General features: G+C 35.2%; 2 protein-coding genes across 8 annotated transcripts; one reads left to right on the forward strand and one right to left on the reverse strand.

Annotated features, from left to right (window-relative positions):
• The first annotated feature begins 602 nt into the window (after positions 1 to 602).
• garz (Sec7 domain-containing protein garz) lies at positions 603 to 13,222 on the forward strand. 4 transcript variants are annotated; one of them, XM_088198800.1, is made up of 23 exons: positions 603 to 949; positions 1,022 to 1,140; positions 2,071 to 2,179; positions 2,259 to 2,462; positions 2,532 to 3,030; positions 3,097 to 3,265; positions 3,326 to 3,943; positions 4,009 to 4,159; positions 4,226 to 4,407; positions 5,685 to 5,893; positions 5,966 to 6,473; positions 6,535 to 6,801; positions 6,865 to 7,287; positions 7,349 to 7,597; positions 7,656 to 7,872; positions 7,942 to 8,114; positions 8,184 to 8,313; positions 10,259 to 10,350; positions 10,420 to 10,593; positions 10,666 to 10,839; positions 10,909 to 11,011; positions 11,072 to 11,442; positions 11,562 to 13,222. In XM_088198800.1, the coding sequence occupies exons 1-23, from the start codon at positions 661 to 663 to the stop codon at positions 12,171 to 12,173; spliced, it is 6,042 nt and encodes a 2,013-aa protein (XP_088054926.1). In that variant the 5' UTR covers positions 603 to 660; the 3' UTR covers positions 12,174 to 13,222. The 4 variants fall into 4 exon arrangements, with proteins under 4 accessions (XP_088054926.1, XP_088054927.1, XP_088054928.1 ...); XM_088198801.1 differs by having other exon boundaries at positions 8,184 to 8,298; XM_088198802.1 differs by having other exon boundaries at positions 7,349 to 7,525.
• On the reverse strand, positions 13,210 to 18,808 carry LOC148229242 (la protein homolog). Of its 4 annotated transcripts, XM_088198808.1 has the most exons (7): positions 18,531 to 18,808; positions 18,363 to 18,450; positions 15,371 to 15,569; positions 15,130 to 15,296; positions 14,657 to 15,073; positions 14,482 to 14,590; positions 13,210 to 13,627 (listed from the first exon to the last, which is right to left on the reverse strand). In XM_088198808.1, the coding sequence occupies exons 3-7, from the start codon at positions 15,477 to 15,479 to the stop codon at positions 13,335 to 13,337; spliced, it is 1,095 nt and encodes a 364-aa protein (XP_088054934.1). In that variant the 5' UTR covers positions 15,480 to 15,569; positions 18,363 to 18,450; positions 18,531 to 18,808; the 3' UTR covers positions 13,210 to 13,334. The 4 variants fall into 4 exon arrangements, with proteins under 4 accessions (XP_088054934.1, XP_088054933.1, XP_088054931.1 ...); XM_088198807.1 differs by having other exon boundaries at positions 18,363 to 18,642; XM_088198805.1 differs by lacking the exons at positions 18,363 to 18,450; positions 18,531 to 18,808 and adding an exon at positions 15,801 to 15,838 and having other exon boundaries at positions 15,371 to 15,489.
• Between the last annotated feature and the right edge of the window lie 700 nt (positions 18,809 to 19,508).

The raw sequence follows: 19,508 nt of genomic DNA on the forward strand, positions 1-19,508 counted from the left end.
GTAGATGTATGTTTTATTTAAAGTAATTTAGATTTATTTTTTATAGATATGATTTTTATCAATGTTAAAAAATATATTGTGTTTTATTACGAATGTTTGAGAAGCCGCGCGTGCTTGATGTCATCGGACCTATGTTGAAAATGCGTTTGTGTGCGAGCATTAGCAATGACAAAAAGGCATAGCATAGTCTCGTTCTACGCTTGATTAAAAATATTTCGGTCTATCGACAGTTAACGCAGTTGAATATTTTTGTGAGGTTACGCCAAGGCCGCTTTTTGTAAAAATAAATACAGATTACAACAGCTGTTACAACCTCATATGTAAACGAAATTTGCATTTTTATATTATTGTTATTTTCATAATTGTATAAACAGTTTTGCACTATATGGTTCATTGCGAAAAACACTATTTAATAATAATAATATTATATTGATTTAACAATATATTTTATTTTAAATCATGTTCTTAAAATTATTAGATATATTTGTAATTAAATTTATGACGATTTAAATTTATTAAATTAATTAAAATAAAAATGGCGAATTGGAAAAAGTGCTATCGAATGTCATTGGGTCATGGTCACAATCGATCGCGTTAGGATTGTAAAACTAAAATCGGTCAGCTGTCGCGGAGACGTGGAGCAGGTTTGTGGCCGGCGAGATGTTGGCGGCTCAGGGGCTGCTGGCCGTTCAAGCCGAAGCGGCTCTGGTAGCCGGAGCGCTGCGACGAGGCGCAGGCGCGGGTGCCCTCAGCCCCGAGGAGCTGAGCTTGCGTCGAGCATGTCTGGCGTTGCGTACTGCCCTTCGAAGGGCTACGTCACTCCGGGCTCTCGCCCCCCAGGACTACTTCGGCCCTTTCCTTGCCGTGGTGCGCTCCGAGAGAACAGGAGCGCATGTCACCGGGCTCGCCCTCTCGGCCATTCACAAGTTTCTCAGCTACGGACTTATGGGTCAGTGCATACACATTTGACATATTGTATTTTTTGGTGCAATTATTTTTTAATAATGTTCAATGTTTTTAGATCCAACTCATCCATCAGTACCGGCTACAGTTGAGAATATAGCCGATGCCGTCACTCATGCCAGATTTGTTGGAACCGATCATTCTTCAGATGGAGTCGTTTTGATGAAAATTTTACAGGTTTGTATACTGTGCATTAATCAATATTAATAAGATAAACAAAAGATGTAAAAGGTTATAGCATATCAATTTACCTAATTAAAATGCTATATTTTTAACAAAACAAAATATATTTAATCAAAATAAGCTCTGTCGTTTTGTGTACAAATATTTAATAAAATCAGTTAACATAAATACTGCTGATTGATGATCAATGGTTGCATTATTGTCAATATAGCCTTATTGGCAAGAGAAGCTTTATTTAGAGCTACAATTTTTAATAAAGTAAGCATATGTCTTCCGTGTGACTTTTATAAACCAAACCATTGTTGTCGCTTCTCTCATTGTTTATTACGACAAAAGGATATAAGTATAATAACACTATTCGATGCATGAGATAAATATTATTGTTTCAAATCCAGGGATGTCATTTCAGCTTTTTCTATGGGGGCAAAATTTGGCTTGTCAGTGATAATTTTTTAAATATTTCGTTAAGATTCGTAATATTTTATTAAATGACATGTATTTTTCTAGTCAAATTCAATGTAGTCCCTATTTAGAATCCATGTCAAAAGCAATAAAATCGTGCCATTGCAGTGGAAACACTCGGTTATCTAGCATTCATATTAAGAATCGAGTGAAGCCTATTTAAACGGAATTTTGACAAATAGGAAGGCGCCAAAAACAATTATCCCTTCTCGGAAGTCAAGAATGCACGTCAAAAGCAATAAAATCGTGTCGGCGCCGTCGCAGTGAGAACGCTCGGTAACGAGCATTCCCACTGTGACGGCGCCGACACGATTTTATTGCTTTTGACGGAATTTTCGACTTCTGAGAAATGATAATTGTTTTTGAACCCTCCTATGGACCAAAATTCGGTTTGAATTCATTTTGACCAATACTTTTTAAGTAAAGTAATGCACATTTGTTTAATTGTCACATTATTTTTAGGTTTTGAGGACTTTGATGTTAAGTCCGGAAGGTGCCATGTTGACCGGTGATTCTGTATGCGAAATTATGTTAAGTTGTTTTAGAATTTGCTTTGAAACTAGATTAACTGGTTAGTATTTATTAATTCACCAAAAACAACTTACAATTGTAACTAATCTAAATACTTGCATAATACATTATTTATACAGAACTATTGAGACGAAACGCAGATCACTGCCTGCGTGATATGATACAACACGTTTTTCTAAGACTACCACAATTCTCAGCATCGATGAACTTAGATATTGAATCCGTGAAAGAACTGGAAACATTCGGCGCCAATAAAAAATCAAACATGAGCGATTGTAGTGTTAGAATTCCTTCTACTAGAAACGATTCAGTAAAATCTGAAGGTAGTTCGTTATTGATTCGATTCTATTTGATTAATAATGTGTTTTTATAATTACTGTATATTTTTACAGAATCTTTGTCGATTCATCTCGATACTTTAGCGACTGTGGATGAAAATTCTACTATGAATTTAGTACAAACGGTAGACGGTGAAAGTGACGACGATCAATTGAAGCAAGCTTTAATTACAAGTCCATCCAAAAAGCACGGAAGACATTCATCGATGGATTTAGCTTCTAATGACAACATTTTTATTACTCAACTGGTAGAGAAATGTGTGATTCAATCGGAAGTGAGTGAAACTCATAGCGAAACTGTTAAAGGAGAACCTGATGCAATCGATGATAATACAAGTGTAGAAGTTAAACCGGAAGAAGATAAAGAAGGCGAAAGTCAAAGCGAAGATACCAAAAAAGAGGATACGGAAACGGTCTGTGCAATTAAATACGAAGAGAAGATGAAGGAGAACGAGGAAGATTATATAAATCCGAGAGGAGTACGGTTTGTACCGTATGACGAACAGACGACACTGCAACCTTATGGAGTGTCTTGTGTAAAGGAATTATTTAGGTACTACAGATTTTTATACTTTAATAAGAGTTGTTTTATAATTTAATATTAACCTGTGTATTTTAGGTTTTTAATATCATTGTGTAATCCGATGGACGCCCAAAACAGCTCTTCAATGGTCTATTTAGGCTTGAGTTTGTTGGAGACAGCTTTGGAAGTGACCGGTGATCATTTTGCTCAACATCCTGCCATTCTACAACTCATCAAAGATCCACTGAGCAGAAATCTAATCAGTGTAAGTTTATCATTTACTTAAAAATATTTATTTTATCATTGATATTTTTTAAAATTACAGTTGTTGGACTCGGAACGAGTTTCAATCTTCGCATTAGATCTTCAAGTATCGTTTCTTTTATTTGAATGCTTGAGAACTCATTTGAAGTTCCAAATGGAGTCATTCTTCACTAAATTGGTTGAGATAATTATGTCAGACAATGCAAAGAACTCGTACGAATCCAAGGAGATAACGCACTTGGCGATCGAGAGTATCGGGCAAATGTGGAGAATTCCCGGATTGTGTACCGAATTGTATTTGAATTACGATTGCGACGTGTACAGTTCAAATTTGTTCGAAGACATCACGAAATTATTATCGAAGAGTATAGTGGCTTCGGGTATTGTTAATTATCACGCTTTGGCTTTGGATGCGCTGTTTAGTGTGATCGAATTCATCGAGAACAACTCTCAGCAGATGAAGAGTAACGAGATTACAAACGAAGGCGAAGTTAAAGAATTGAAAGACGATCAAGAAAAATATATCTCTATTGACATGGAAGATTGCGAGGAGAGTTTAGATGGCACTATAATTCATGATATTAGTCACTTTTTGATGCAAGGAATGCTCGGAAGACATAAGGTTTCGACCGATCTTCCTAGTCGGCAAGAATTGACAAATATTAAAAATAGGAAAAGGGTACGTATATCGTCTTGTTTGAATGCAATTTTTTAAAGAAGTTGTTTAATTGATTTTCTTTATAGTGGATAGCTACCGGAACTGAGTTATTCAATCAGAAACCTGAAAAGGGGATTGAATATCTTCAAGAGCACGGTATACTATCGGTGCCTTTGGATCCTCTCGAGATAGCTAACTTTTTAAAACATAATCCGGGTTTAGATAAAAAACAGATAGGTTTGTATTTTTATTACGTTGCTTATAAAAAAAATTTGAATTCATGCTAATTGTGATGTATTGTAGGTGAATATATTTCAAAGAAAAAAAATGTGGAATCGCGTATATTAGCAACCTACGTCTCAAGCTTTGATATGGCAGGATTGAGAATAGATCAGGCGTTGAGGTTGTATTTGGAGACATTTCGATTGCCTGGTGAAGCACCTCTTATATTTTTGGTTATGGAACACTTTGCAGAACATTGGAGTGTAAGTATTGAAGGCTTTCTATATTATCTTTTTTATTGCATTGTTCTACTAAATGCTCTTCTGATCCACATTTTATACATTTTTTTTGTTTTTACATTCACTAGCTTTATGATTATATTCATAGCAGTTATCACAATGGTATATAAATATATCTTCGTATCCTTTACACTTATCCCATTCAATATTTCATTTTCCTACATCCATTATGTTTTTAAACGTAATGTCTACTACAATTGTATCTTACTTATTAAATTAGTTGTTTTCATATATTTTACTTCCAAATAACTTGTTTCGTCTATGCATGTACAGTTGTAGATTGGGACTTCGTTATAGGGGACTAGGCACCCATACAAAATTTGAGGTTAGGTTCTTTCAACTGTATTTTGTGAATTTAACGAAATCAGCAAATAAAGCTATTTTCCCATTTTTATGTATTAAATGACTGTATTTAGTTTCTAAACATGAGCACGTGCCCTATGTTCTTATTGTGACATGCGCTCGACAGTGCAACAGTTTTTTGAGTTATTTTTTTTAAACGCGTAAGCGTTTAAAAAAAAAAACAATGAATAATGAATAATACAATAAATAATGAATAATACAATGAATAATAATAAAAATAACAATGAATAAATATAAATAATCAAACTTTTTCCGAAGTATGTTTTATTTTAAGATATTAATAAAAATCTATACTTATTCTGTAAAATCGTATTCTGTGACAGGCGAAACGTGGCAGCATTTCGCCTGTCTAGGGAAGTCAAAGGACAAACAGTAAGAAAAAGTACGCTATACGGGGGAAAAAGTACGCTATAGGAGAGACTGCAGCATACGCTAAAAGAAACTTCACTATAGTTTTGTTTCATTATACACTTTTTTAATTGATCAATTTTTAGTTATTCTGAAATTACAATCATTTTTATTCTTGGTTTTATTAAATTTCCTACTTTTTCTCCTAATTTTTTCACTGCCCTTCTGATATTTTTGATGCATCCTCTTTAGACATTCAACTTATAATTATAGCTATTTAAATATGATATATATTTATAACCTTCATGGATGCTGGTATTTACGAATATAAATACTTAAAGCAACTCTGGGGGATCAATCGTCACCGAACCGTATAATCATTGTCCACAAATACAGTGCTTCGTCTCATAAAAAATATTTATTTAACACATCTAAAAACAGTGAAAGTGTTGTAACTAAATTTAGCTCTAAATTAATGAAAAATTCATTGCAAAATTGATGATGTTAATATGCTTAAATATAAATTTTAGAACTGTAATGGTCATCCATTCGCAAACACCGATGCCGCTTTCCGTCTTGCCTATGCTGTGATAATGTTGAACATGGATCAGCACAACGATAACGCCAAAAAGTTAAATATACCCATGACGATGGAAGACTTTGTCAAGAACCTCAGAGGATGTAACGGAAATAGCGACTTTGATCAAAAGATGCTCGAAGCCGTCTTCAGTTCGATAAAGTAATTCTTAAGCCTTCATAACGTAATGCTATATATAATAAACTGCATAATTTAATATATATTGTTTGATAGAAATGAAGAGATTGTAATGCCAGCTGAACGCAAGGGGATTGTCAAAGAAAATTATCTATGGAAAGTCTTATTGAGACGGGGTGTCACCAAAGAAGGCGTTTATCTGCATTGTCCTAGTGGAATTTACGATTTGGAACTGTTCATGGTCACTTGGGGACCGCTAGTCGCTGCCTTATCGTCCATATTCGAAAAGTCGCAAGATCCCGATCTATATACTCAAGCATTAGAAGGCTTTGATAAATGCGCCGTGATCGTTGGATGCCATTCGCTCACAAACGAGCTTGATACTTTAATCCTGAGTCTATGTAAATTTTCTGGTTTGCTCAATCTTCCCGAGCATGTGCATTACATTCAGATCGGGACGGCACTCGGTCAGACTGTTAAAATGCAACTGGCTTTGAAGAAAGTGTTCGCAATCTCTCATAGACACGCCGATTCCATCCGAGAAGGTTGGAAGCATATTTTGGAAGTTTTATTGGCATTGTTCAAAGGTCATCTACTATCTAAGGTACGTTTCATTGAATATGTTCATATCTTAATGTGTATATTACATTTTTATTTTTTTATAGTCACTCACCGAAGCTGATGATTTTTGCTCACCGTCCGGTAAAATGTCTCTGATCAACGAACCATCTCAGCAAACGAAAACTCACGAACCTGGATTGCTTTCAAGTCTTTATTCTTACATTGCTCTATCTTCCGAGAACAACGCATTGAGAAATCCAAATCCGGAAGAAGCAGAATTAATAGAAGTGGCTAATGAGTGTGTTTCTCAATGTAACATTGATACATTGCTGTTGACGGATTCTAAATTCTTGCAGTTGGATAGTTTACAAGTAAGTATTTATCTGATAAATCTGATAAAATGTTTAATATTTTATTTAAATTTAATTGTTCAGGAACTTGTGAAATATATCATCAATGCTGGTAAACCGCCGGAGAATCAAATTCAAACTAAAATGATTTACGACGATCCGACTATATTTTATTTGGAGCTCCTCATTAAGATAGTCATTCAAAATAGGGACAGAGTCTCTCATGTATGGGAGGCGACTGAGTCTCATGTGATCGAACTGATGATGCTCACTGCCGAATCTACTCATTTTACGATTGTCGATAAATTATCATCGAATAATATGGAAAGGATTTCATTTAATTTCGATAACAATCCTTCGTTCAGTTTATTGGAAAGGTCTTCAACTGGTTTACTACGTCTCGCGATAAACTTGATGCGGAACGAGGAATGCGCCAGCATGGTTCTGAGATCACTCAAGAACTTCTTGGAGTTGAGCTATCCGGTGTATCATCACATTGCTAGTCAAGTATGATTATGAACGAATAAATATCTTATCGGTATGGATTTTGATGGTATATTGTTTATAGATCGCTATAGGATTATTCGAATTGGTGAAGACTTCCGCGCAGAACATTCACAGCGCAGACGATTGGGCTTTGGTGTTTACTTTGTTGGAGACGACGGGTGCCGGCGCGATGCATTTGACGCAAGATGAGAGTATAGGAATCAAATCGGACGGCGCCGTCAGCTCGGAAGACGAATCGGTCAGTACAGATCGAGGATATACATCAGAGGGTGAATTATCTCATTCGCCGCCGTCTCAAGGATGGATTTTGGTACGGATTCGATGATTTATATTAATGTAAAAGTTTCATCCATAATTTAATTCAACAGGTTGGAAAGGACGCTGAGGGTCAAACCGGAGTACCTGAAAATTCCACTAATCCGCTGGTACATCCGTGCGCTTTAAGACCGCACGACCCGCACGCTCTCTTGAAATGTTGGGAGTGCCTCGCTTTTATAGTCAGAGATGTGGCTCATATAACTCCGTATAACTTCGAATCCTGCGTCAATTGTATAAGAACTTTTGTAGAAGCCAGTTTACATGGAAGTAAGTATCGTTTGTGTATTTATAATTGAGTAAAAATATGTTTTTTTTATATATACACTTATATTTTAGCTAATCAGAGTAAGATCACTGCTGAATCTCATCCTATGTATAATAAAGAGAATAAGAGAAAGAGGCAGTTAGGAAATTTGAAGCGCGCTCAGAAGAATAACAAGGATAATTCGATCAACGATGCAAGAGCTGATGCAAACGCTCCTGAAGGATATCAGTTAATTAGTATTCAAGTATGAATGACTTTTACGTTAAGTGTTACTTTATAAAAAATAGCTATTTTATTTGGTATTTTATTGTAGTTATTGGATTTGATGCATACGCTGCACAGTAGAACAGCTCAAATATTTAAATGGTGGCGCGAAGAAGCAAACTTTGGAAACGCAACTAGTACATCAGAGTCTGGTACTCAAACAAGTAGGTTATATAGAGGTGCATGCATTTGAATAAATACTTTATTTCGTAAAACAAATTATTTGTTCATTACAATGATAAGAAATGAGCATTAAATTAATGCATAGATTCAGCAACATTTTATTTGTAGTGTGCATTAAAATATATAAACTGCGCATTAGCGTTTTGTTAGTGTAGCAAATGACCAAATTTAACTTTTCCTCCTCTGATATGTAACTAGTACACATTGCTTCAAATAATTTAAATATCTATTACATATAAATATAATAAATACTGGGTTAGGATTTTAAGTATTCTTCTGTGCTAATATTACGAATTGAATAAAACAATAATAAGCACTCAATGACGCAGCAGAGATTCGTCAATATTCTATAATGCATTTTTATTTTGCCTCCCCCCCCCCCTGAAAATGACGTCCCTGGTACAGAAATTCTCGGATTATCATTCAAAGAAAATCTAAAAATAGTCTTCAATCTATCCCAAAAATATTTTTTAAAACATGTCATTTTAGTAAAATTATATCGCAATACATTTCCACCAGTAGATTTACATCTTTACCAGTTAAAATATAATTTATCTGGCAGGTGCTAGTAAAATTATATAATTTCAAGTTTTTCATACGTAGTTATATATACATTTACATACTAAGCATTATTTATTTACATGCAATGTATAATATAAATGTTACAGTGAATGTGTATTTTTCAGTGAAGTTATAATTTTACTAGTGAAATCTAAATACATTTTCATAAGTAGATGTATATTTATACTAGCAAAAATATAATTTAACTGATAGGCGCTAGTGAAATTATATGCTGCTCTAAAATGTCTATTACATTCAATTTGACAGTTGCGAAATTTTGCTGTTCAAACCTAAACCTAACCTAGTGAAAATTTTAAAACTAATTATAGTTTTGAAACTTTCATTAGGTCAATTCTAAAATACGAATTATACAACTTATCTCTTGTTGAAAAATAAGCGGAAGAATATTGATCTGTGGGTTTTCAGCACTTCAACATTACACTATATTTAAAAAATATGATAGCTATCCTTACTGATATTACTATGGACTTCTGAATATTGGTTAAAGTGTATTAAAACCGAATTTTGGTCAATATGAGGGCGCTAAAACAATTATCACTTCTCAGAAGTCAAAAATTCACGTCAAAAGTAATAAAATCGTGTCAACGCCATTGCAATTTCCACTACAATTTCATTATGTAATTTTTCTGTAAATATGTATTATCATAAGCAATTAACTTGACCGAAGCACAAATCCAGAGGTCGACAGTAAAAAACTCACTACATTTTATAAAATGCTTACAATAAATGCACATTTTATTTTATATATTGCTCATTTAATTTACACTTTATTTTATTATAATAAACTCAAATTAAACATTATTTCAAACAATACTAAACTACTAAAGAAATTATAGGCAGTTACCCTTTCTAGTACTGACCACGCCCAATGCTGCTTAACTTTGGTACACTAACAAAACGCTAATGCTCAGTTTATATATTTTAATGCACACTACAAATAAAATGTTGCTCAATCTATGCATTTATTTAATGCTCATTTCTTATTATTGTAATGCACAAACAATTTATTTAATAGAACAAAGTATTTTAATAATTTCTCGTTTAAATTGTCTTCGTTATTTAGAGTTCTGTAATCTTATTGATTCCTTAGCAGCATAATATATTTGAACATTGAATTTGATAACTCGAGTACTTATTCATCCATTATTTTGTCAATTGAGTTAAATGAACTCTTCTAAGATTGGTAAAGGAACAACTTTTTAAAACGTTTATTTTAAACCATAATAACGTTTATTTACTTATATCATTTCGAGGTATGAAACTATCGACACTAGACAGTATGTTTGTTTAGTTGTAGGTTTGCAGAATCTCGCTTCGGCTGAGTAATATCCCGTTTTTAATTTATTAATATAATTATAGATACGGGTGTTGAATGGTGTAATCTATGGACGCTAGCTTGGCAACCTCTGCTGCAAGGCATCGCGAGATTGTGCACTGATAATAGGAAACAGGTAATAAGTACTTCATTAAACATTTTTGTTGATCTTATTTTTTATACATATGTATATATATTTTTATAGGTTTCTAACGGCGCCGTAACTTATTTGCAACGCGCTTTATTAGTCCACGATCTACAGACTTTATCGGGCGAAGAATGGGAAGCTTGTTTCCATTGCGTTCTCTTCCCGCTGCTCTCTCGGCTGACGAATCATCATGACGATATACGTTTAAGGGCTAATACGATCATGTGCAAGGTTTGTATATCTTTCTAAATTGACGATCTATTGAATTTATTCTATTATCTGATCCAATATATATTTTAATAGGTATTCTTGCATCATCTTACTCCGCTTTTGGGACGACCCTCTTTCTCTAATTTATGGCTGAGTCTCTTGGATTTGATGCGGTCTTTGATGACTGGATCACACACTACAGATCTGTTGTACGAAGCTACGTTAGAATCGCTAAAGAATATGCTGCTCGTAATGGATTCTGTTAAGGTGATTGTTATAGGATCAATAAAAAATAAACTAGTTCTAGTTCGCTTAATATATATTGTTTATTTATAGGTATTCAATGACGGCGATAGTCATTCAGAGCTTTGGGGTATTACGTGGAATCGTATCAATACATTTTTGCCGAAATTAAAAGAAGAACTTTTTAAGCCGATCGGTTAGTGTCTGTATATATTTATTTGCTATGACATTCGATTTAATCTTATTTATTTTATAGAAAAGCCTGTATCGTATCATCAAGACGCAAATAAGGAGAGACATCAACAACACTCTGCTGGCACGACTTCTCCACAAGCATCAGTCTCTCAGTTCCCGGCGAAAGTTTTACCGAATCAAACATCACCCGTTAACGTACAGATTCCAACTGTCGATACGCCGAAAGTATTGAACAACAATATAAGCTTGATTCAGAACTCGACGTTCACTCCGACTCTGACTAGTGGAAGTATGTTGAATTCAAACTTAAACATTCAGAATCAAATCTTGAACTCGGCCATAAATAACACCGTCGGCCGAGGCTCTATAATATTACAACCGCCAGCTGTGGGATCGCAAGTTCATTCTCCACTCTTCACGCATTTGGGACAGGTACGACTATCATAAAATAAATAATATCTATATGCTTATTAAAAAAGTTTCCGAGCTACACTTTCACAGTGACTGGTATATATATATATATAAACAATGCTGATTAATTATTGTTTCAGATGGTCTCCACGCCTATCGGAGTAGCACATCCAGTCTCATCGTCTGGAAACATGCCGCCCCCGTATCCGATCTTATGCCCGACTCCTCTTCCACCGAAGTACTTCAACAATCCGATGATAAATCAAACGGCGACTCCATCTCACATCACTCTCGTTTCGCCTAATGTCGTAAAAGTGAATCAGAATATTGAAAAATCAGCGTTCGATATGGAGTCAAGATTAAAATGTGAAACGGTTCAACCTCAATCCTTATACGGCGATTATTTAGTAAATCCATATAATGTCATAGCTCCGACTGAACCAGTCGTCGAAAAGAATAGTAATATTAGTCACGTCAGCGCCGATTCTAATCCGACGATCTGTGATAGTAACTTGAACAGTGATTCGGCGATGAATGTGGCTCATCCGCATTTGCAAAAATCGCAGAGCGTCACGTCCAGTCCTCATCATATCGTAGGACAAGTCAATAGTAATTTCGGATCGAGCGATAACATTAAGTATATGTCTTCAAATCCGGCCGATGGCTCGGGAATGTTCAGCTTTTCTAAGTATTTCTATCAAGATACGACAAATATTCCGCCCGGATCTGAAATCTTGTTTGGTGATAAGTAATTTATTGAAATACATTTTTTTTTGTGATTTCTAATGCAATATAATGTGTAAGAAAAATAATATTTGTGACAAATCTTTCAAAAGTTTTACCGAGTGGTCAATGAATTCTCTCCACTTTTTGTATTGGCTATAATTGAATTTTGCTTTAGGTAGTTCAAAGTCTTTTTGATAGCAAAAATCTTATCAAAGTAGATCTGACTATTAAAACAAACGTCTTTTCAAACTCATATTGATAACATTCAGTGGCATGAATGAATACTGCATGACAATTTTCTTTAAAATATCTGGTTGTTATTCGGTTAAAAAATATTTATATTAATGATATTCATCTAGTATTAAAGATATGCTAACAGTTTGAAGTTTTAAAGAATATAACTATGCAGCACCATTTTTTGTGAATCGCCACTGGTGTTATACATTTTGGTTGTATATATTGTAGATTATGTATATGTATTAGTGCAATTTCAATGTATCGTGATGTAAAGTGTAAATTATTTATATACAAAGTATTATATTATCCAGTCGCACTTATATAATCAAGTAATTTTAACTGCGCACCTTGTTTATTTGCATCACTACTGTTCAGAAAAATGTTTTTTCTTATCACCGAAGTGCTACTATTCCACAAAAATCGCGCGAGAGTTCATTTAACTAAATTATTTAAAAATTTTACTTTAAAAGTAATAATAAATGTTAAATCTTCGTAATTTTCAGTAGAACTTATTTTGTTGAAATATAATTTGTTCTTCAAGATTCTAACATACAGGTATTGGTAGCACTTAAGATACACTCCTTTAATCACACATTCCAATCATTCTCTTCCTGCATGATAAATCTAAGGAAAATCGCGTTTTTATGATCAATTGTGTATTTTTGTTATTTGATATATGGAATAAATTTTATTTATAGATTATTTATTAGATATTCTATACATATTTATGAATATATGAAAGATATTTTTTATGTACGTTATATATTTGGGAAATGTTATTTGTGTACTAGGTAGTGCAGCAGAAATGTATTAAAAATAAATTAATTTCAATCATAAAGGTACTTTAATTATACAAAAAATGGTCATATCGACTAACATTCAACAATACATGAAAGCGCTTACAGTAGTAAAAAAATATATTTAAAGAGTAGCGTTGACCGATTATCAGATCATCTGTTGCGCTTCGAATGTGGTCCGTCGTCTCTTCCGCCTCTTCGTTTTCTGTTGTTGAACTTGTTTGGTTTGCGTTTCATATTCTTCTTATTGTTCATGAGCTCTTCGGCCATCTTGTCCAAGAACTCATTCTCAGCCTCTTCGGTGGGTAACTCACACTCGAGCTCGGTATTTTTGATTTTTATTTTTCCGTCAGTGATCTTTTCGAATACCACTTTGGCTGATCCTTCTTTCTGTAGTCTCACCCAAGCTTTGGTTTCTTCGATTTTGACAAACGCCACTTCAGCTTCTGTAATATAACAATATATTATCGATAACAAACTTATCATTTTCATTTTATATTTTATAGGTATTTTTTGTCAAGTTATATTTTCACTAGTGAAGTCCAAATACATTTCCACCAGTAGATATATATTTTAACTAGCGAAAATATAATTTGACTTAAGTGAAAGTATATACTGCTGTAAAATGTCTATGAAAGGCAATTTGACAGTTGCGAAATGTCAAATTGCTTTTCATAGACAGTTTAATTGCTTTTCATAGACAGCTATCCTTACCGATATTACTATGAACTTCTGATATAAGAGGGCTAATCAAAGTATATTCAAACCGAATTTTGGTCAATAAGAGGGCGCAAAAACAATTATCACTTCTCAGAAGTCAAAAATTCACATCAAAAGCAATAAAATCGTGTCGCCGCCGTCGCAGTAAGAACGCTCGTTACGATTTTATTGCTTTTGGTGAGGATTTTTGACTTCTGAGAAATGATAATTGTTTTTTGTACTCACCTATTGGTCAAAATTCGGTTTAGATATGCTTCATTAGATTCTCTCTCGTAATATTACTAGAAAAAGGCTTAATTATGGACGCTAGATAACCGAGCGCTTCCACTGATGGCACGATTTTATTGATTTTGATGTGGAATCAAAACAGGGACCTCTTTCAAGTTAGCCAGAAAAATACATGTCATTTAATGAAATATTCCATGTCGTTTTCCTGCAATCTATTCGCTTATTTATATACCTAACCGTTTTAGACCTGGCGGGAAGGATCTGATTTGTTTGGATTGATTTTGTTAATTGGTTCCGAAGACATTCATTTCATTTATCAGAATCTGAACCACATGAATAATAAGATATTTACCTAATTTTGTAAGTTCTTCTTTTATGGAATCACGATGCATACCATCAGGGACATTTTTAATAACCAAAACGGTGCCTCTTGGTAAAACAATCGGTGGAATCTCAGTTTCCTGCAAATAATATAATAAAATAAATCTATTTCATCATTAATCTTAATCAATCGATTATATACTAACAATTTTCTTCTGCTTGGCGATCTTCTTCTCGATTGCCTTATTATATCTGGCTTCATTTTCAACCTTCTTTTCTTCCAAATATTTCGATTGCCACAATCTTAGCAATTCGACGTCGTTGAATTTGACTGAAGATTCTTTCAGGAACTTCTCCGCATCTTCTATAGTTTTGAACGTAACAAAAACTGACCCCTTGAAGCAATGCTTTTTTGTGGCTTTATCCAGATAACGCCTCATTACAATGTTTTCGGGTTCACTGAATGTTTTGAAGAACGTCAGACATTCGTCAAGAGTGGTGTCTTCTTTAGGGAGACCCTTTGCGTATATCGTACGCTCCATCAATTCCTTTCTCCTCTCTTCGTTCAACTCTGGAATCGGAAACGAGGGTGAACGACGAAGTTTCTCACCATCTTCGCTGATCTAAATAAAAATTTAACGTCATAACTGCAACATAAATTATCTCATTACACACAAACCTCCATCAGTTGATTCTTCGACTTCTTAAGAGCAGCTGAGATGACATCTTTATCTGGAGATAGAGCGGAGAGCCTTTTGAATTTCAACAAAGTAGTGTAAGATATCCAGCCTTCGTCTAACTCGATCTGCTCTTTTAAGAACTTGTCTTTAGGCAAGTTGATATCACCTAAAATTATAAATCATACATATATCCAAAGTTGTAAAAACACCAAAATTAATTCATTCGAAAAGTCACATTACCAAAGTAATATTCGACTTGGCGAATAATACAGTTTTCCAATTCTGTAGGTTCAGAATCTTCATTCTTGTTTTCCTTTCCGTTGGCAGCTACAACTTCTTCTTCAGTCATGATCAGGAATCTGTAAACAAAATAACTGCTTATTTATATCTAAACATGCTTTCACATTTATAGCAAGGAATCGATAATTTAGATGAATAACTGATAACGATTTTAAATAGTAATTCACGGTTGATAATAATTGTATTTATTAGTTCGACATTTGCGATTAGTATACATAACCTTAAAATATAAATATATCCACAACGTCACGAGTTTACTAAAGAGCTAATATTGGCAATGCTATTTGTAAGCGACTAGATTTAATTTAGTTTTGGACGAAAGTATAGGAAATGACCTATTAACAAAAAGTAATGCGCACGAGTAACTCACGTGTCAAAACTGGAGGACAGACAGTCAAGCCGGCACTCGGATATGACGTCAGAATGGCAGTTCGTAACACTGAAAAAATCGAGCATGACTTGATTACATCCGGACGGGAAAAATTAATAAGTTAACGTATTATTTGTATTTTATAATAATTAGTTCTAAATGGTGTAACTTAAGGACACAAATACATAAGCTTAAAAGCAATATTTAATGTCAGAAAAATGTGCTTAATTTTTTGCTAGTAACGTAAAAAAATATATTGTTAATTTATTATGTGAGGGGGGGGTCTATTTATTTACTAAAGCCAAAACTAGGAAGCACTCTAGTAACACTGACGTGACGGTGGCGTAGGGTAACACATTCATTGACTGATCTTGACGGGAAAACTACGCCGGCTGCGCTTCGTTCGCCGATCATTCGCATCATCATTAATACAACATGTAATTAATTGCCACCAAACAGCATCTGTCCGTCAAACTTATCTTCATAAATTATGATAACACATAATTATTCAGTACTGGTTTCTTTTTATCTAATCTATCAACTAGTTTGCAACTGAAGTGCAAACATCTTATATGAAAATTTTTTTGCAGCTATATCATAAAATGTAAATAAGCATTGATACGTTATAGACACATAAAATCAAGTTCTGCTGGCTACAGTCATCGGCTTATTGGCAGTTGCGCGCGTGTTACTCTAATGGAAGCTGCAATAGTGAACGATTAGATATTTGTCATGAGTACAAATACAGATGGCCTTCGACTTTCGTACAATTCGCTATTTCGCACAAGATTTTTGTCGATAATACAAAAATAAACGATATTAAATAAGGAAAATAATGAATCAGGCCATCGAGATAACTGATAGGGAAAGTGAGCTGAAGCGGTCGTGGTTACGCTTCTATTTTGTAGTCTTCGGCGGGTCCGGTTGACGATCTGTGACAGGACGTTTGTACAGCGAACTGTATAAAGTGGCCCTTGCGAAATCTTCCAGAAAGTTCTTGACGCGTTTTGACGGTGATCCTTCGACAGTCGTCGATGTTAATCCTCGAGCGCGTGTCCTGGAGATGGTTGCTCAGACAGGAGGCGAGGTGTAGAATCAGAGTTCAAAAGTTGAGCGAAGATGAGTTCTGAGCGGCGAGTTGTAGTCCAGTTGAGTTGCTGTAGAGTCGGGTGTCCAGAGTCGAATGATAAATGTGCTGGTATCTATATTCTTGAGAGGCGGTGCTTATTGTGCGCTTCGCTCTCAATCGGACTGGTTGTTTTTTTTTCTTGCTGTCTGAAATCAAAAAAAAATTAATAAATAAGTGAGTTGCTGCTTAGTCTGTATTATATTATTATGTATTAAATAATAAGGTCGTGTCGGGTGTTTCTACGATCGTTCACGGCGACTCGTATTTAAGTATATCCCTAGGATGCGGGTTTCCGAAGGGATCTTCAACGCTGCATTTGCGATGGTCTCGTTCAGTACGGAAGGTAGTGTTCGGTGAAATCTGACTGAGAGTTCTTTGACGAATTCCATGATCAGACAGACGTCGGTATCCTTGCGGATGTCGGCGTTTCTGACGAACCACGGGGCGTCCAGTGCTTCCCTCAAGATCTTGTTTTGGACAATCTGTAACCTGGCCATCGTGTTCGACCGCGCGTAGCCCCAAACCGGAGCGGCGTACGTCATAATCGGACGGATCATCGTCTTGTAAATGAGTACCTTGTTTTTGAGGCTTAGTTTGCTGCGGCTGCCCATGATCGGGCGCAGCGCCGCCATGCCTCCTCTGGCTTTTTTTCGGACGCTTTCGACGTGGGGCTTCCACGTTAGTTGTTTATCGAGCGTGAGGCCCAGATAACGTGATAAATGTGCACTTTTGGCCCCGCCTTATATTCCCGGTCGGGTGCGCTAAGGTATCTCCACTCCGCGCGTTGCTTGCGTCTGCGGGGATGCGGCGTCATTGTACGACGCCGCTTAGTTCGGGTGCAAGGTTCAGCGGGAGTTTACTTTCGCGTATGCTGCGTCCCGGACGGTCGTCTCGGGATCGCCATAGAGCCTATATTAAGATATTTTTGGAATAACTATATATGGAATGCAATAAACAATATTGGAGACTCGTGGGCTGAAATAAAAGAGGCAATAATGAAAGGTTCCTGGAAACAATTATGCCCACAAATGATCAGTGATTTTATAAATTCTGAAGTAACTCTGAAAACTATCACATATGAAATTGTTAGCCTAATAAATTAACTAAACTTGGATTGATTGAATCTCACTCAGTACCTCTGTCAAATAAATACTTAATTGAGCAACAAGAGTTAAATGAAATACACAGTGAAAGTGAGGAAGAAGAGGCTGATAAAATCGAAAAGACTTTGACAATCAAAAATATGAAGCCTTCATGCATTTTGACAAATTTTTGGCTATCTCGAAATAATGTGACCCCAGTGGAAAACGTCTATCTCAAGTACGTAGGGCGATTGAAAAAGACGCAGCATGATATCTCTTTATTAAGAAAAGGAAAAAGAGTGGTATTCAATTAACTCTTGATAAGTTTATAAAGAAAATACACGAAAGCACTTGAACACTAAGATAAGACTATATTCTCCGATTTTTTTGCGTCTTTGATTTATAGGATGAACCCATCATCTACGGTATCTTCTTTTCTCTTCAACAGTAAACAATATGTGATTGACATTTTTTCTTTACTTGACAACATTATCAAAAGAAGACCAGTAGCAAACTGACAGTTCTAGATAATTTGTCGCGTCGCGTAGTAACGCAACGTAGCATGTATAAAACCCCTTCGTCGTGCCACTGCAATCAATCGTTACGACTCGAGACGCATTCTGTAGTATCCAGACCCAGATTTAGGGGTGGGGGCAAACCAGGCATTATCTGGAGTGACAGATTTAGCGGGCGGCAAAAATTGGTATAAAAAAACAAAATTTATAAAAACAAATGAAACGTATCGTACATTGTCAACACATCCTAGGATTGAAATTAACCGAGATTATTTTTACCACTCATCGGCACAGCATATATATTTTGTCGAAAATAGGGGATAAATTCATCAATACAATCAAACTTATACACGTGTATCACGTATTCTGAGATGCAAGTCCTCTAGTCCTCGAGTCCTCTCTTTTTTGCAAACGGATATAACAGCCGCACGCACACACGCTTTGCATCTCACTCTCGCTCTTTGAGCAGCAAGAAAGAGAGGACTCAGTCGTGTCTCTCTCTCACTCACTCTCGTCGCTTAACACGCAACCGAGCAAAAGGGAAAATAATTCACCGACCGGTTCTGGTGCGGGTGCAGTTAATTAAAAGCTGACAATTCCTCTGTTTGTGCTGTTCAGCCAATGATTTATTTAATTTCAACTAGCTACACTGACTCGAAAAAAGTCATAGAGCGCCCCGACACGACATATATATGTGTACACTTACTGTCACGTCACGACACGATGTGACATTATGTGATAAAAAAACCACAATTTGACCTAAAAATTTTCAAAGACGTCCCGTTGAAAATTGCCAATTTTACCAATCACTAGACGTGCTCCTAATTAATTTAATTTATTGTAATTAATTTAATTTGTTAGTTTGAAGGAGCTGATATTTTATATTTTTCTTTTATGTAACTATGAGTTAACTAATCTTAATTAAAATAAAAGGCAAATATATATTTGAAAATAGTTGAAAATAATAACGGCGCAATTGGGA

The sequence above is a fragment of the Plectrocnemia conspersa genome, unplaced genomic scaffold (genome assembly GCF_051122295.1).
Source record: "Plectrocnemia conspersa isolate PC_06_02 unplaced genomic scaffold, ASM5112229v1 ptg000011l, whole genome shotgun sequence".
Classification (NCBI taxonomy): domain Eukaryota; kingdom Metazoa; phylum Arthropoda; class Insecta; order Trichoptera; family Polycentropodidae; genus Plectrocnemia; species Plectrocnemia conspersa.

What these genes read in the sequence shown, in the direction of transcription:
- garz (XM_088198800.1), top strand. Translation starts at nt 661, where the DNA reads ATGTTGGCGGCTCAGGGGCTGCTGGCCGTTCAAGCCGAAGCGGCTCTG. An exon ending in ATCATCACATTGCTAGTCAA is followed by an intron (nt 7,288 to 7,348) that starts GTATGATTATGA and finishes TATTGTTTATAG; the next exon opens with ATCGCTATAGGATTATTCGA. An exon ending in TCGTAATGGATTCTGTTAAG is followed by an intron (nt 10,840 to 10,908) that starts GTGATTGTTATA and finishes GTTTATTTATAG; the next exon opens with GTATTCAATGACGGCGATAG.
- LOC148229242 (XM_088198808.1), bottom strand. Translation starts at nt 15,479, where the DNA reads ATGACTGAAGAAGAAGTTGTAGCTGCCAACGGAAAGGAAAACAAGAAT. An exon ending in CGAAGAATCAACTGATGGAG is followed by an intron (nt 15,074 to 15,129) that starts GTTTGTGTGTAA and finishes ATTTTTATTTAG; the next exon opens with ATCAGCGAAGATGGTGAGAA. An exon ending in TCGCCAAGCAGAAGAAAATT is followed by an intron (nt 14,591 to 14,656) that starts GTTAGTATATAA and finishes TATTATTTGCAG; the next exon opens with GAAACTGAGATTCCACCGAT.